The 15,244-nt window shown below is 33.9% G+C and overlaps 2 protein-coding genes across 16 annotated transcripts in view; one reads left to right on the top strand and one right to left on the bottom strand.

The window, feature by feature from the left end:
* Window positions 1–15,043, top strand: part of ZNF654 (zinc finger protein 654) — an 82,633-nt gene extending 67,590 nt beyond the window's left edge. For 8 of the 15 annotated variants that reach the window (XM_074033657.1, XM_065539291.1, XM_074033659.1 and 5 more), the window contains 4 exons: window positions 57–196; window positions 5,430–5,571; window positions 9,088–11,434; window positions 12,031–15,043. In XM_074033657.1, coding sequence (XP_073889758.1) covers window positions 126–196; window positions 5,430–5,571; window positions 9,088–11,434; window positions 12,031–12,038 — 2,568 coding nt within the window. In that variant the 5' untranslated portion in view covers window positions 57–125 and the 3' untranslated portion in view covers window positions 12,039–15,043. Of the gene's footprint in view, window positions 1–56; window positions 197–5,429; window positions 5,572–9,087; window positions 11,895–12,030 lie in introns of those variants that run through there. The other 7 variants (XM_045385311.3, XM_045385309.3, XM_045385308.3 and 4 more) reach the window with 1 other exon arrangement.
* The window catches only part of LOC135964368 (uncharacterized), a 94,981-nt gene that overhangs the window by 74,728 nt on the left and 5,009 nt on the right, over window positions 1–15,244 (bottom strand). The window contains exon 2 of the mRNA XM_045385314.3: window positions 11,356–11,464. The gene's annotated coding sequence lies outside the window, so the exon portion shown is untranslated. The remainder of the gene's footprint in view (window positions 1–11,355; window positions 11,465–15,244) is intronic.

The raw sequence follows: 15,244 nt of genomic DNA, 5'->3' as shown, positions 1-15,244 counted from the left end.
ACTAGCTTCTTAGATACTTTTATTGATATGAACTGATTTCTCTTTTCCTCTTACAGCATTTATTGAAAACTGATTGTAAGAGTGGAATTGATATCATCTGTAATGCCGAAAAAGAAGGCAAAACTATGTTAGCCTTGCAACTCTGTGAATCCTTTCTTATTCCACAGCTCCAGAATGGGGATATGTACTGTATCTGGTAAGTGTTCGCAAATAAAGAAATTGAAATGGTAAGATGGGCAACAGAAAGAAAACTGCAGTTTGAACTTTGTTTTTTAAATTGTGTGAAAATATCAAGCTACTTTAAAAAAAATTGATTGTGCAAGGAACAATAGTAGATTCTAAGAACTAGAGAATTTAAAAAGAAAATGATAATGTGCCACTAAACTGGTAGTGTAAATGTTTAAGGGATGTGCTATAATGAAGCAATGGTTTGAAATTAAATTTTAATTTGGAGTCTGAGTTTTAAAACATTTAAAACTTGCTAGAATATATGAAGCAGTAGGTTTACCTAGCAATCATGTAATTTAAAATGTAATATGAGTGTTTTAAGGTACCTAAAATAAAAACACTCTTCAGGGGCTATTAAGAATTTCTGTTTCCTCGACTCCAGTACACCCATATACACACATAAACACACAAAACTCTTACCACTTTGCTGTTTCATTATATTCTTAACAGAAAACTAGGTTTCATTTGCTGAACATAATACTCTGAAATGATCATGGGCTATAAACATTTTTTTAAATTCTCAAATACTTAAAACAATAGCTTGAAGGCATATAGCTGCAAATCATAATACTTCAATATTCTTGGTTAGTTTTTGTTTTTGTTTTTTGGAGACAGGGTTTCACTTTGTCACTCAGGCTAGAATACAGTGGTGCGATCAGAGCTCACTACAGCCTCAACTTCCTGGGCTCAAGTGATTTTCCTGCCTCAGCCTCCTCAGTAGCTGGGACTACAGATGTGTGCGACCATGCCCAGATAATTTTTGTTTGTTTGTTTGTTTTGTAGAGACGGGGATTCACCATTTTGCCCAGGCTGGTTTCAAACTCCTTGGGCTCAAGTAAATCTGCCCTCCTCAGCCTCCCAAAGTGCTGAGATTACAGGCATGAGCCACCGTGCCTGGCCCTATTCTTGTTTTATAGATTAAAATCTTCAAACTCAGAGATAAGAGTCAAATAGCTAGTTAGTAGCAGACCTGGATCTGGAAACAGGTAAATTTGTTTTCTAGGGGTTACAATATACCTTTAGTTAGGTTATGCTAATTTTTATTTAAAATTATATCATGTAAATTGGAATTTCAAATAGAGAAAGGGATTAGGAGGTGGTGGTAAGACATACATTCGCCCTTATATACAGTTATGCAGCACCTAATGATGGGGATATATTCTAAGTAGTATGTCAATAGGCAATTTCCTTGTGTGAATATTGTAGAGGTACAAACCTAGATGGTATATCCTACTGCACATCTAGGCTATATGACGTAGCCTACTGCTTCTAGGCTACAAACCTGTATGGCAGTGTTACTGTACTAAATGCTATAGGCAGTTATAATACAATGGTATTTGTCTATGCAAACATATCTAAATATAGAAAAAATACAGTAAAAATGATGTTATAATCTTATGTGACCACTGTTGTATACGCATTCTGCTGTTCACTGAAATGTTGTTACACTGCATATAACTGTAATTTTTGAAGTATTATCATTTTTTGATATGTGGTTATTTGGAAACTGAAAACAGTCATGACAGTTATAATAGATCTTTTCCTATGGGAATAGGAATGTTCTCTGCCCTGAGCTATATCACACTATTTAAACAGGGTAACTTTAATTCTTTCATTGTAATATACTCATAAATAACTAGAAACAAGTATACATACACACACACACACACAAATAAAAGAAAAGAAAAATACATTTTATTTTCTTCTTCTATTGGTAACCCATTTCTACTGGTTAGGGAAGGACCTTAAACATATTATAATGCCTGTCTTCCAGCTCCTGGCCACAGGCACCTTCTAAGAATACAAGCTCAGTGTCTCCAGCTGCCTAACCAAAAACGAGTCTTTAGCCTTCTTTTTGTCCCTTCCTTCTAAGTAGTGTGGGTTCTGATGGCCTACCCTCTTATTTCTTCTACCTCTTTTCTATATTTCTGAATGTTAGAAAAAGTCCCTTTTCTTCCTTCTAGAAGTTAATTTTCACTGTAATTTGATGAGCAGGATTCTTTTCAGCCTCCAAAGTCTGTGTTGTCCATTTCATCCTGGCCTTGCCTATGAGTCAGCTTGTCATTTATCTTCCCTCTGTGTGAACAGAACCGGATCCACAGTTTTGCTGTATCCCAAGCCAATGGGGCAAGTTGCTAAACCCATTTCTCTTTCACAATCATTAATAATAATAATAATAGCCGCAAATATTTGCTGAGTGCTTCCTATATTCTTTGCTTTATATATGCATATGTAATTTAACCCAGCAAGCTTATGGAGATAATACTGTGTTCAAGCCATTCAATACTGTGTTCAAGCCATTCAGCTAGTAACTAGTGAAGCCAGGATTCAAACTTAGGCAGTCTTCCAGCCTCTGCTATATTAAAATTACTTAAAATAAATGGGTCAAGTTTGAAAAAAAAAAAATCTGCATTGTAAGGGTAACTGACCTCATTATATAGGTTTTCCTCAGAAAGTAGATGACTTAATGGTAATATTAGTAGTTAATAGGGTCTTGTATTGGTTACCTGAGAAATGTGCTGTGTTTTCTAACGCACACATTGAATAAAAGAAAACGTGTATAAGCTTCATTAAACCTGCTCTTTTGGTCTTCTAAAAGACTATCAATGGTTTTCAGGATTTTTTCATTGTTTTTTGTTTTCCTTCAGAATCCACTGTACAACTAACACCTAAGATCCCATGTTGTAAATCCAGTCAAAATGGAGCTTCATAACACTATCCTAAGATTTCTGCTTTGCCTGCTTTAAAGCAAAAATCCATAGTGGTAGCCTTCTCTTGGCAAACTTATTAGGATATTGCAATGTACATATTACAGGCTTTCAGCATTTAGGGGAAGCATATGCCAGACATTTCACCTAGGTGTTTCAATTATCTCTCTTAATTCTTTGGATAAAGATGCTGAATAGGAATAATCCCAACCTTTATGTATAAGAAAACTGTATATAAAAGAGATTAACAATCATACAGCTAGTAAGAAATGGAGTTGGAATTTGTACTAGTTTGCAAGTGACAGCACCTGTGCCTAACTAGTATAGGACAATATTTAGGGTGCAGTATGGGCTACATGAAAGCTACATGGAAGGCCACAGGTGGTTCTCAAAGGTAACTGCTACCAGGGACACTGACATTGATAATGTTTTTCAAAATCTGTTTCTTTTCTGTCATTTGGCTTCAGTCTCTCTTGCTGCAGACCAGCAGGAACATCAGCAAACCCCAAGCTTAATAGTTTAGAATTGAGAACATCTCAGAGATTCTGACAAGCCTGACTGGGATCATTTTCCCATCCTTGAATTAATATCTGAAGGGGAATGCAGAGGAGGGTCACACAGGAGACATGGCCACTAGCCTTCTACCTTTGTGTTTTAGGGCTTTTCCTAGAAAAGGGTGACTCATTGAACTGGGTGTGCCACTTCAGCTAGTGTATAATGCTGTATTGAGATTTAGGTCTCTCTTATTACCAATTCCATGTTCTTGCCACTGCATCCACTAAACAATGTGTCATTGTATATATTTACAATATATTAAGGGTTGGCGAAATAGGTAGGACCTATAAAATATAAACAAGGAAGCATATGATAGGCATGAATCAGTAAGAGGAATCTTTTCTGAAATAGGTATCACTTTAGTTTGGGGTATTCATGAAGGCTTTCCTGAAGAGATACTTGATAAGGCCTTTGAAAGATAAGCTCATCTTAGGCATGAAGTACTTTCCAAGTACAGCAGTCAGTATAAACAAAAGTGAGAATAAATAAAGCAGTTTAGCTGAGAGTAAGGAGTTCCTAAGATTCAAATCCTGAAACTCCTAACTCTAAAACCCACATTTCTATTGCTGTTAACTTTATAGCATAAGCACTAAATGAAATGTGATCAGGGAGGCTGAAAACAGATCAGGTTAGAAACCACTCTAGAAATACACCTGTAAAATTAAAGGGCCTAAAAGGGTAACATTGAGAAAGAGTGATACAGCTGAGGGCAAAAGTATACTTGAAATGTAAAGACACTGCAAGATAAACAGGTTAGAACCAGATGAGGATAGAGAAATGTTTAGTGTCACTGACTGATCTAGGAAAAGATCATCAATTTTGCAGGAATATGATTAGTTCTGAGTGGGTTAAGGTGATGGAAAGCAATGTAAATTGAAACACCCAGGCATGAAAACTGGAAAGCAGTAAAAGCTAGAGATGCAGTAGGAAGGTATGAAACCTCAAGAGAATTCTAAAAGAGTATGAGTGCAAAAAAAGGGGGGGATAGTGGACTGAAACTTAATAAATAGCTAGCATGAAATGGAAGTGGAATTTTGGTTTTACTTCTTGTATGTTGCTTGCTGTCATTTTCTGTTTTGTGTTTTCTGTATTGTCTAAGTAGACTATGTGCACCCTCATGATGGTAATCAAGCCGTCCTTAGACTTAATACCTGTGTGTGCTGAGCTCAAAGTATATGCTCATCACTTTTAAAAACTATTTTCATTAATTATTTTAATACTTTTAGATTATGATGCTTTGTACACTTTTATGACATGTTTTGAAGAATTCTAATTTGCTAAAATGTGATATCGAAATATATCAGCTCTATCATATGATTTGCCTTTGTCTCAAAACCCACTGCTCTTAGCCTTGTGCATCAAATAACAGTGGCTGTATTTGAGAAAAGAATCTGCGTATGAAATAGTTCGAATGGTCCATAGCCTGTCTGTTTAAAAGTATGATATCTGAAACATACTATTTCAGAATCAATACTATAACATACTTACAGTTTTAATCTTTAGAACTTTTGATGTCTTAATAAATTGAAAATGAAAAGTATGAACCATTTCTTTATAAATAGTCTACAACATTGGTTTCCAAATTTACAAGTAAAATATTAATTAAAGGCCAGGATCTATTATTTTTAAGTAATATCAGTATTGGCAAATTAGTATCAGAATTTCTGTTTTGACCCAGTAGTAGAGGCATCTTAGGTATGCCAACATATTGTTGGAATTCATTCCTTCCCACTGTACATTTGTGATTTCTGATATTTCTTCCTCTCCCAACTTTTTTTAGTTTCATATAGGTAGCAGAAGTAGCTTGGGAGTGAACGTAATACATATTTACACTCATATACGTTGCAGCCAGGGCACTATAGAATCAGGGAAAGATAGCTAATGTCTGTATTTGAATAAACTGTATTTTTGATAATTCTCTTTTTTTCTCATTTACAGGGAGTTGATTTTCATATGGAGTAAACTACAGCTTAAATCTAATCCTTCAAAACAAGTTTTTGTAGATCAATGCTACCAGCTTTTAAGAACAGCAACTAACGTGAGAGTCATATTTCCTTTCATGAAAATCATCAAAGATGAGGTAAATAGGATATATTGATCCCTTACGTTTAAAATTCAGTGGCAGTTCACTGAAACTTGAATCTCTTTTGATAAAATTTATTTGATTTTAAAATTGAAGGAAAGGAGGATTTTAAGGCCTCATTTTCCATACATTACATTCTCCTCTGTCCTAACTGCAGACTCTCAACATGGGAGGCTAATTTATTGTTACTTAAAGTTTAACATGGAAGAAATTGCTTCCATTACAACCTTTTTTCTTATAATTAATTTGTTACTTTCAATATTGTCCTAAATCCCATTTATAGAATCTTAACTAATTTGCAAATAAACTTGGTGTATCTATCGATAATACCATTTCACTGTCACAGAGAAACTTAGTTCCAGTTTTAGGTCCACTGTTTACGTGTAAAGGAACAATGAATTCTGAGGTGTTTTTGAAACTTAAGGAAAAAGTTTTTAAATTGTTTATTTGAAGTAATTGTAAAAATGTATTACCTCTTTCTAAAAATAGTCCTGAATCAAGTTTTTCTTGGGCCACTTCCAAGTGAGTACAATCCTACATGAGTCTTACGTAGACATGAAAGTGGATCCTGCAGATCTTTTAGTTTTCTCCCCAAAATATCAACAGGACTTTGAGTATAAAGATAAAGCCACTTTACATTTTAGGTAGCACCATTAAACGGAATCTCTATGTTGGTTACTTTTAAATATATAAGGAGGCATCTATTAAATAATACATTTTAATTTTTTTTATGTTTTTATGCATTTATTACATTCATTATCACATCACTCATTAGATGTATGATCATGTAGTGATCATACTCTCATGGTAATTTTGCTAACTGCATTCATGGTATGCTTATTAAATGGTGAAATATCATTCAAATGCATTCTCAAAGTAAACCTCTCCTTCCAACAAAAGAAGAAAACTATGTTACAGAACATGTCTTAATATTTGATGTGCATTAGAATCACCTGTAAAACTTAATTTTAAAAAATAAAGATGTATCCATATTTTTGTACATGATTCTTATTTGTACCAAAAATTGATATATATTATTATAGAAAGTTTACAATGTAAGTGAGGTTTTGCCAGTCATCACAGAGCTTTCTTCTTTTCACATGTGGGGTAAACCTATGAATATATTATAAAAGGAAAATTGAAAGATGAAATAAGTATTAAAAATACGATGCTTAATAGTTTATACTCCACTAAAAAGACTTATTTGTTGGAATAAATCATTCAATTGCCTCAGTACTGTGAAGAGTCATAAATACTGTGTGAGTTCAGGAGACATAGATGGCATATCTAAAAAGGGTTCACGGAGGAAATACTTTAAGCTGGGTTTTCAATGACATGAGAATAGTATTAACATTTGTAGAGAATTTTATAGCTTACAGGGCACTTTTTCCTCATTTTATTATTTGTTTTTCACAACCATCTGGTGACATTAAAGGGTAGCAGAGAAATGTGGGGAAGTGGGTGGGGGATGAGACTAATGCCAGAGACTGTGTGTGGTAGGAGGAGTGATTGTTGGAGATACTTAAAGGAATTTGAATGCAACAATTCATTCATTTCATTGAACGAATTGAAAATTCATAAATATCCTGGAACCATCAAAAGATTTCAGGTAAGGAAGTAGCCTGTTCTCTTTTTTGATGATCTTAAGATTTTTAAATGTGAGCTTCTGTATACATTATAATTTTATGAGCCAAGATAGAGGACGTAGGCTGGGAGCGATGGCCTACACCTGTAATCCCAGTACTTTGGGATTCCGAGGTGGGCAGATCACTTGAGGCCAGAAGTTCGAGACCAATCTGGCCAACATGGTGAAACCGCATCTCTACTAAAAATACAAAAATTAGCTGGGTGTGGTGGCTCATGGCTGTAGTCCCGCTACTGGGGAGGCTGAGGCAGGAGAACTACTTGAACCCAGGAGGCAGAGGTTGCAGTGAGCCAAGATCGCGCAATTGCACTCCAGCCTGGGTGACAGTGCAAGACTCTGTCTCAAAAAAAAAAAAAAAAAAAAAAAAAAGAGGATGTAGATAGAAGTATGGAGAAAGAAAAGGAATTCTGTTTTGAATGAATGGATTTTGAATTTGCTGTATCTGAAAAATCTAGGTAGTAAAGTCTAATTATAATTGACATTTAGAAATAAGTAGTTGGAATTCAGAAAGGATTCCAAGTTGTAGATGATGGATTTGTAGGAGCAAACTAAGTAAATGCAATAGGTCCGACTTTCACTCATTCTGCAAACATTTATTCAGAGGTTACAATGTACCAACTTTTATGCTAACTATAGGGAGATATAAAAAATGAAACACTGTCCCCTGTAATTTAGGAATTCAAAGTTAGGAGGTGAGGACATACACATACACAGATATTTATAAAACAAAATTGAAATGTTTTTTAAAGATAAGTTATTCTGGGTGGAAAGAATGGGGAATTTTAACTGTACCTCAGGGCAGAGACCAGGATAAGTGGGAAGAAAACCCTTCAGATTAGAGCTGATTCTCAAAAGAATGAATAGGAGGATCAGTAGGAATTTACTAGCTAAAGTGAAAATAAGATGTGGTAAGTTAAGGTCTGCCTGTGGGAAATCTAAGTAGTTCTGCAGGGTTACACAGCATGTAAGGGACTAAGAAAACATGAGGCTGGCAAGGTAGTATCCCTCCCTGTAATCTCTACTATACCATATGTAGGCAGTATGACATACATACATATGTATGATGTTAAAGACATTATTATGGTATCTCCTCCAATCAAAATAAGCCTTTAGATTATTCCACACCACTAGAGAGACACTATTATAACTAAGATGGGTTGACAAAAGATTCCCAAGTAAAAGCTGATGCAATTATCCTTGAGTCATCAGTAAACGTTTCAAAGCTTGAGTACTATTCAGATAACTTCCAGGGGGGCTCATTATTCTGAGCCTTATATACCTTATTAGATTTGGAAAGATTATAACTGCCTTCTTTATGTGGGCCACATTTCCCCCCTTTCTGGATAAATAACATTACTTAATAAGCAAAATAAGTAATATTTTTTCATATAGCACCATAATAAAAGTTCCCATAAGAAGTTTTTTTTTAAGCCTAGTTTATTTCTTGATATGGAAAATTGATAAATCTGTTAAAATACGTATAATTTTGACCCTTCTCTCAAAGAATATGAGATTTATACCTAAAATAATAAATGGGGGTCTAGAATTCTAAGAAATCTTAATCACCATAAGTTTATGAAACACCGTAAGTCCATTTTGTATTATGGATAGTGGGGCTTGTCAAATGTGAAAATTAAATAAATTAGAAGCTAAAATGCTGTCTATTCCACATTATTCTCAAGTTTTAAAAACAGAGAAAGGTATATATTTAAAGAGTTAAACAAGGCTACTAAATATGGAAAACTGCACAATAGAATACTATGTTTATTCAGCTTTCATTTTTAAGAGTTGTATTTTTTAAAGATAGACTAATGTAACCATTTTTTGGAAAAAAAAAAAAAGTAGCACTAATATTTTTATTTTTCCAGGTTGAAGAAGAAGGCTTGCAAATTTGTGTCGAAATATGTGGTTGTGCTCTGCAACTCGACCTTCATGATGATCCCAAAACTAAATGTCTGATTTATAAAACAATTGCACATTTTTTGCCAAATGATTTGGAGATCCTCAGGATTTGTGCACTCTCAATATTTTTTCTGGAGCGCTCCTTAGAAGCGTATCGTACTGTTGAAGAGCTTTACAAACGTCCAGATGAAGAATATAATGAAGGCACAAGTAGTGTTCAAAATCGTGTTCGTTTTGAATTGCTTCCGATTTTGAAAAAGGGATTGTTTTTTGACCCTGAATTTTGGAACTTTGTAATGATTAAGAAAAACTGCGTAGCATTATTGAGTGATAAATCAGTAGTTAGATTTCTAAATGAAAGCACACTGGAAAATAATGCAGGTAATCTAAAAAGGACAGAAGAACAGCAAGGTTTGGATGAAGGGTTTGACTCTCTTACAGATCAGAGCACTGGAGAGACTGATCCTGATGATGTATCTGGAGTGCAGCCTAAAGGTCATATTAATACGAAGAAAAACTTTACAGCTCTTAATACTTCCAAAGTAGATCACAATGTCCCAAGGCATCGTTGTATGTTATGTAACAAGGAATTTCTAGGTGGTCACATCGTAAGGCATGCCCAGGCTCATCAGAAAAAAGGCAGTTTTGCATGTGTAATATGTGGTAGGAAATTTAGAAACAGAGGACTTATGCAGAAGCATTTAAAGAATCATGTTAAGAAGATACAGAGACAGCAAATTGCTGCAGCTCAACAGGATGATCAGGAAGTCACTGCCTTGGGAGAAATAAATTGTTCTAATTCTTCCATTTCATTTGAAAATGGGAATTCGGATAGTAAAGATTTGGAAGTAGAGACTCTTACTGCTCCTAGTGAAGGAAACAAAGAAGTCATCCCTGAGCATGTGGCTGAATTCATTGAAATTCCCGTCAGTGTACCCGAAGATGTTATTGAAAATGTTACTGAAAACGGCAGTCCTGTAACTTCTTTAAATAATGTCTTGAAGCCTTTACCTGAATGTGGGGATGATTATGAGGAGGAAGAGGATGAAGAAGGTGATTATGAAGAAGATGATTATGACCTGAATCAAGAAACTTCAGTAATTCATAAAATCAATGGAACTGTATGCCATCCAAAAGACATATATGCCACAGATCAAGAAGGAAACTTTAAGTGTCCTGCTCTTGGCTGTGTCCGGATATTTAAAAGAATTGGGTTTCTAAATAAACATGCAATGACCGTACATCCAACTGATTTAAATGTGCGACAAACAGTAATGAAGTGGAGCAAAGGAAAATGCAAATTTTGTCAAAGGCAATTTGAAGATTCTCAACATTTTATAGACCACCTTAATAGACACAGCTATCCAAATGTGTATTTTTGTTTGCATTTTAATTGCAACGAGTCATTTAAGCTGCCATTCCAGCTTGCCCAGCACACAAAAAGTCACAGGATATTTCAAGCTCAGTGTAGTTTTCCAGAATGCCATGAGCTTTTTGAAGATCTTCCTCTGCTATATGAACATGAAGCTCAGCACTATTTAAGTAAAACACCAGAATCATCTGCACAACCAAGTGAAACAATTCTTTGGGATGTTCATACAGACTCAAATCCTAATCATCAGGAAAAAGACTCATCTAGTAATGAGAAACAAACTATTAGTCTGCCAGTTTCTACTAGCAAATCAAGGAAAGAGTCTACAGAACCAAAGACATGTATAGAAAGTATGGAAAAGAAAACAGACAGTTTAGTTCAGAATGGAAATGAACGTTCTGATGACACTGTTTCAAATATAAGCTTGATAGACCAAAAGATGCCTGACATAGAGCCAAATTCTGAAAATAATTGTAGCAGTAGTGATTTAGTCAATGGACATAGTGAAATAGAGCAAACACCTTTAGTTTCATCGGACCCTGCTTTGAAAATTGATACAAACAGAATCAGGACAGAAAATGGTTCCATTTTACCCAGTGTTGTACCACAAGAACACAATACCTTGCCAGTATCTCAGGCACCTTCCAAACCAAATCTGACAAGTGAACATACTTCATATGGCTTAATTTTAACAAAACCATACGTCAGACCATTGCCTCCCAGTTACCTTGACGAACGGTATCTTAGTATGCCAAAACGCAGAAAATTTCTGACTGATAGAGTAGATGCCTGTTCTGATCAAGATAACGTATATAAAAAATCAGTGAAAAGATTAAGATGTGGCAAATGCCTGACCACCTACTGTAATGCAGAAGCACTTGAGGCTCATCTTGCACAAAAGAAATGTCAGACACTCTTTGGATTTGATTCAGATGATGAAAGTAAGTCTTCTATCTTCTTAGTAGAGATATCTGTAAAAAAAGAAAATGGCATAAATAAAACTATTATAGATCTTTGAGATTTAAAAACTTGACATTTGTGTAGCACAGATAGTGAAGCATTACTCCATACGTTATTTCCTTTAATACATACAACCAGTATGAGGTGATACTAATATTCCTGTTTGATAGATCAAGCAACTGAAATTCACAAGTAATTTGCATAGGGCTTTGCCTATGAACTTGTGCAAGGCAGAATCTGAACACAGGTTTTTCATATTCTTTGATTATACTTCTTACACTGTATCAAAAGTTCTTCTTCATTCCAAGTTTCTGTAATAAAAGTTGTAATTTTGATGGGAATTATTTTTCATATGCATTCCAGAATATAAATCAAGTGAATCTGTGTCTCTGTTACAAAAATAGAAGTAGAAAAAGAACAGAAAATAAGTGAGAAACAAAATCAGAAAAAGAGCTTGTCTTTCTACTAATAGCAATATCCTTTAAAATGACAGGGTGTAAATTAAACAGGAATCTGACTTGGAATTCCGGTTGAACGTCAATAAAATTTGAATTAACAGATGTGTTCTGTTTTACAGGTGCCTGATGAAAATATTTCAGAAAGACCTATCAATCAAGCAGTAGTGTGAAAAAAACACTATAAGAAAATGCATCATCAGTTTGCTATTTCCCTGATGGCCTTAATTTTAGAGTGGTCTCGGATTACTAAAGATAAAGACGAAGCACATTTTCTAGAATGAACTCACAGAGATGTGCTGGCTTAGACTCCAAAAGGGTTATTATAAAACTCCCAAAGTACCAGTTTTCCAGAAAACCACATTTTAAAGTTTATGATGATTAATAGCAGCAGCATGTTCAGTTTCGCTTATATGAGAAACATGTTTAGGCAACTAGACAGAAAACCAGCGATGGCCTTACAGAAAGGGAAAAGTTAACACATTATTAAAAAGTGTGTGTGGGGAGGGGGGCTGGTTTACAAGAATAAACCATTTAAAGTATTTTATTCTACAAATGGGGTTTGTTTTCTTGTCATACATAATCAGATTATGTCCCCTCCCTTCTGGTCAAACATGTTGAAGGAACCGCTGCTGTTTGGTTTGTGATGATTTAGAAACTTATACATTAACATACCACAGTGCTATCAATTAAAGATTGTAACTGGTTTCCAGATGATTAATTAAGTCAAAGTTCAATGAATGGCACGCCAGCATTGAAAATTAAGAAATTAAAAAAAACCACAGTGCTTTGCTAATAAGCTCTTGATGGAACCTCCCACTAACCACTTTTGTGGTATAAATTAGTTACATTTAAAGGGCAGCAGTGTCAATAAAATAGGGAAAAAAAACCATCAGTAACTCTGGGGAGAGATGAAAGGAATCTAAGACTTTACAGGCTTTGTAGTTGAAGGAAAACACTGAATTGCAAATTATTCAATGTGAATAATGGTAAAAGCACACTGGGATATTTCTGTTTGTATATATGTTGGGACATTGCTTGATGATTCATAATAAGGTCCTTTAGACATTAATATGAGTTATCTAAGTACAGTCCTATTAAAATAACTGGCTCAAAAAATCAGCTAAGAATCAGGTTGAGAATTCATTCATTTTATTCTATTAGGAGAGGTAATTCCAAAATAAGCCATACTACTCCTGTTTTTTAATTCATTAGTGATGACTCTGGTCTGAATAGTAATTTTTATATGTAAAAGGCAGTAGTTACACAAAACATTTGCACAACACAATAAGAGATACATTCATGCATTGTTTTCCTTAGTGGTAAGTTATTTTCCTAAGAAAATTTTAACTTAAAGTGTTAACAAAATAAATATTTTAAAAAATACTCTCTCAGATGTTTTCCATTTGTCCATTATGGAAAGGAAGATACTTAAAGACTTCCTTTTACCTAATAGTGTGTGAATCTAAAACAGGGATAAAAATAACAAAAAGGCAAACTGTTTCAAAACGGATCTCCTAATGTCCCAATGTCAAATATTCCAGTTATTCTAAATAACAAAATCTTTGTTCAAGGCAGATAATCTCATCAGACCCTATTATTAGAGCTTCTTCAATGAGGCTATTATGGAAGTGGGGAATTTCTTCCAGGTAGCATCCATATTTTATTAGGATTTCCAGATCATGATAGATCAGATGATTTTTTTTAAATTTCCCGGTTTTATTCATTTATCATCAGCATTCACTACTATGCAATGATGGTCATAAGTCCATTCCAAATTTAAATTTGTTTCTGTTATGTAGCCTACATTAGGCTGTGGAATTTACATTTAGGTAACTAAACACAGCTCATAATTCAAGTCTTTTCTTTAAGGTCAGCTAAAAAAATGTTTTCTGTATTTCTTGATACTAAAAATGTAATGATTTTTATTTTAGTTCATTCTAAAAGTATGTCTTGTAATAAAAAGTCTGTTTGGAAACTGGTTCATTTGGACAGTGAAGTCTTTTGAAATATTTCTGCTTTGTACATTTTCCAGAAGTTTAATATTTTATCACATTTTTCACAAGTTGTAACAACTGATATAAATCCATGCCCACAAAGTATTCCATTTTCATTACTTCCATTGTTCATGCAAAGATGTTCCAAATATATTCCATTTGTTATTTGTCTTTAATTTGAGGTTTATTTCTACTTTTGTGTTGCTAAGAGAAAATTATTTCTGAAAGACTGAGATCAAACTGGTTTATATATAACTAAATCAAGGAATGTTTTATAAACTTCTATTTGACCACCCTGTCTTAACCTCGGTTTATATATTTCTCAAATAGCTAGTGAAAGAATGTGTTCATTTTATTATGTCTGTCTTTTAGCACATAAACCTACATCATTTTGCTTTTATAGGGTGCATACACTTCCAACAGTTCTAATTTGAGCTTCAGAAGAAAAGGAAGCTTGCTTCTTATTCCTCAGATTCTTTTCTTCTGTTTTGAGGATGTATTCATCCTACATGGACCAAGTTTCAAATCTTCATTTTTAAATAAAAATTTCCTCCAAAAAATTAAATGTTAAATTTCTGCTGTGTGTCAGTAAGGTCAAGAAAATAGCAAATCTGAATTTTTGCTGCTCAGATATTATGGAGGAGGTAAAAAGGGTAATCTCCATGGACAAGGACACTGGTACTTTGGGCTTTAGCCATATTCATTTTTTTAAAACCACCAATTATATAATACTTAAATAATTTATATCATTGAACTTGTGATTCTTTTCAAATCACACTGAAGGTTCAGCCGTACTCCTTTCATGTTTGGTTTAATACTTATGTATGGATGAAAAACCTAAAAGGGATGATAGTGTTTATTTTTTAATTTATTTGGTACTGTAAAACACCTTTTCAGAATGAGTAAATGCTGCATATGCATTTTGGAATTGTTAATATGTGAAAGATATTACAGATTCAGCAAGAAAGGAAATTTGTGCTTCCTTGTTGAATGTTAAATTATTTTACTTTGCATTTTATAAGAGTACAAATTAAAACTGAGCCATTGAACTGCAATAAATCAACAATAGTGTCTCATTTCAAGAAATTTTTTGTACTGTACATAGATTTGTTCAATAAAACGTTGTCCTTGTTGGTAATCAAGTGTTCAATTTTATGTAGTACATTGCTTTCAAAAGGAATTAGACTTATATAAGGTATATATTAAATGAAAATGTCAATTATGTCTTAAAAAGGAATGGCATATTTCAGTTAGTATCATTACCATATTTGGATTGAGTGATTTTTTAAAAACATAATATAGAAAATAGAAATATCTAAAATTTTACACAAAATAGGCA

This window comes from Macaca fascicularis, chromosome 2 (assembly GCF_037993035.2).
Source record: "Macaca fascicularis isolate 582-1 chromosome 2, T2T-MFA8v1.1".
NCBI classification, from domain to species: domain Eukaryota; kingdom Metazoa; phylum Chordata; class Mammalia; order Primates; family Cercopithecidae; genus Macaca; species Macaca fascicularis.
Note: the sequence above shows the minus strand (reverse complement) of the source record. Positions and strands in the feature narration are given on the sequence as shown.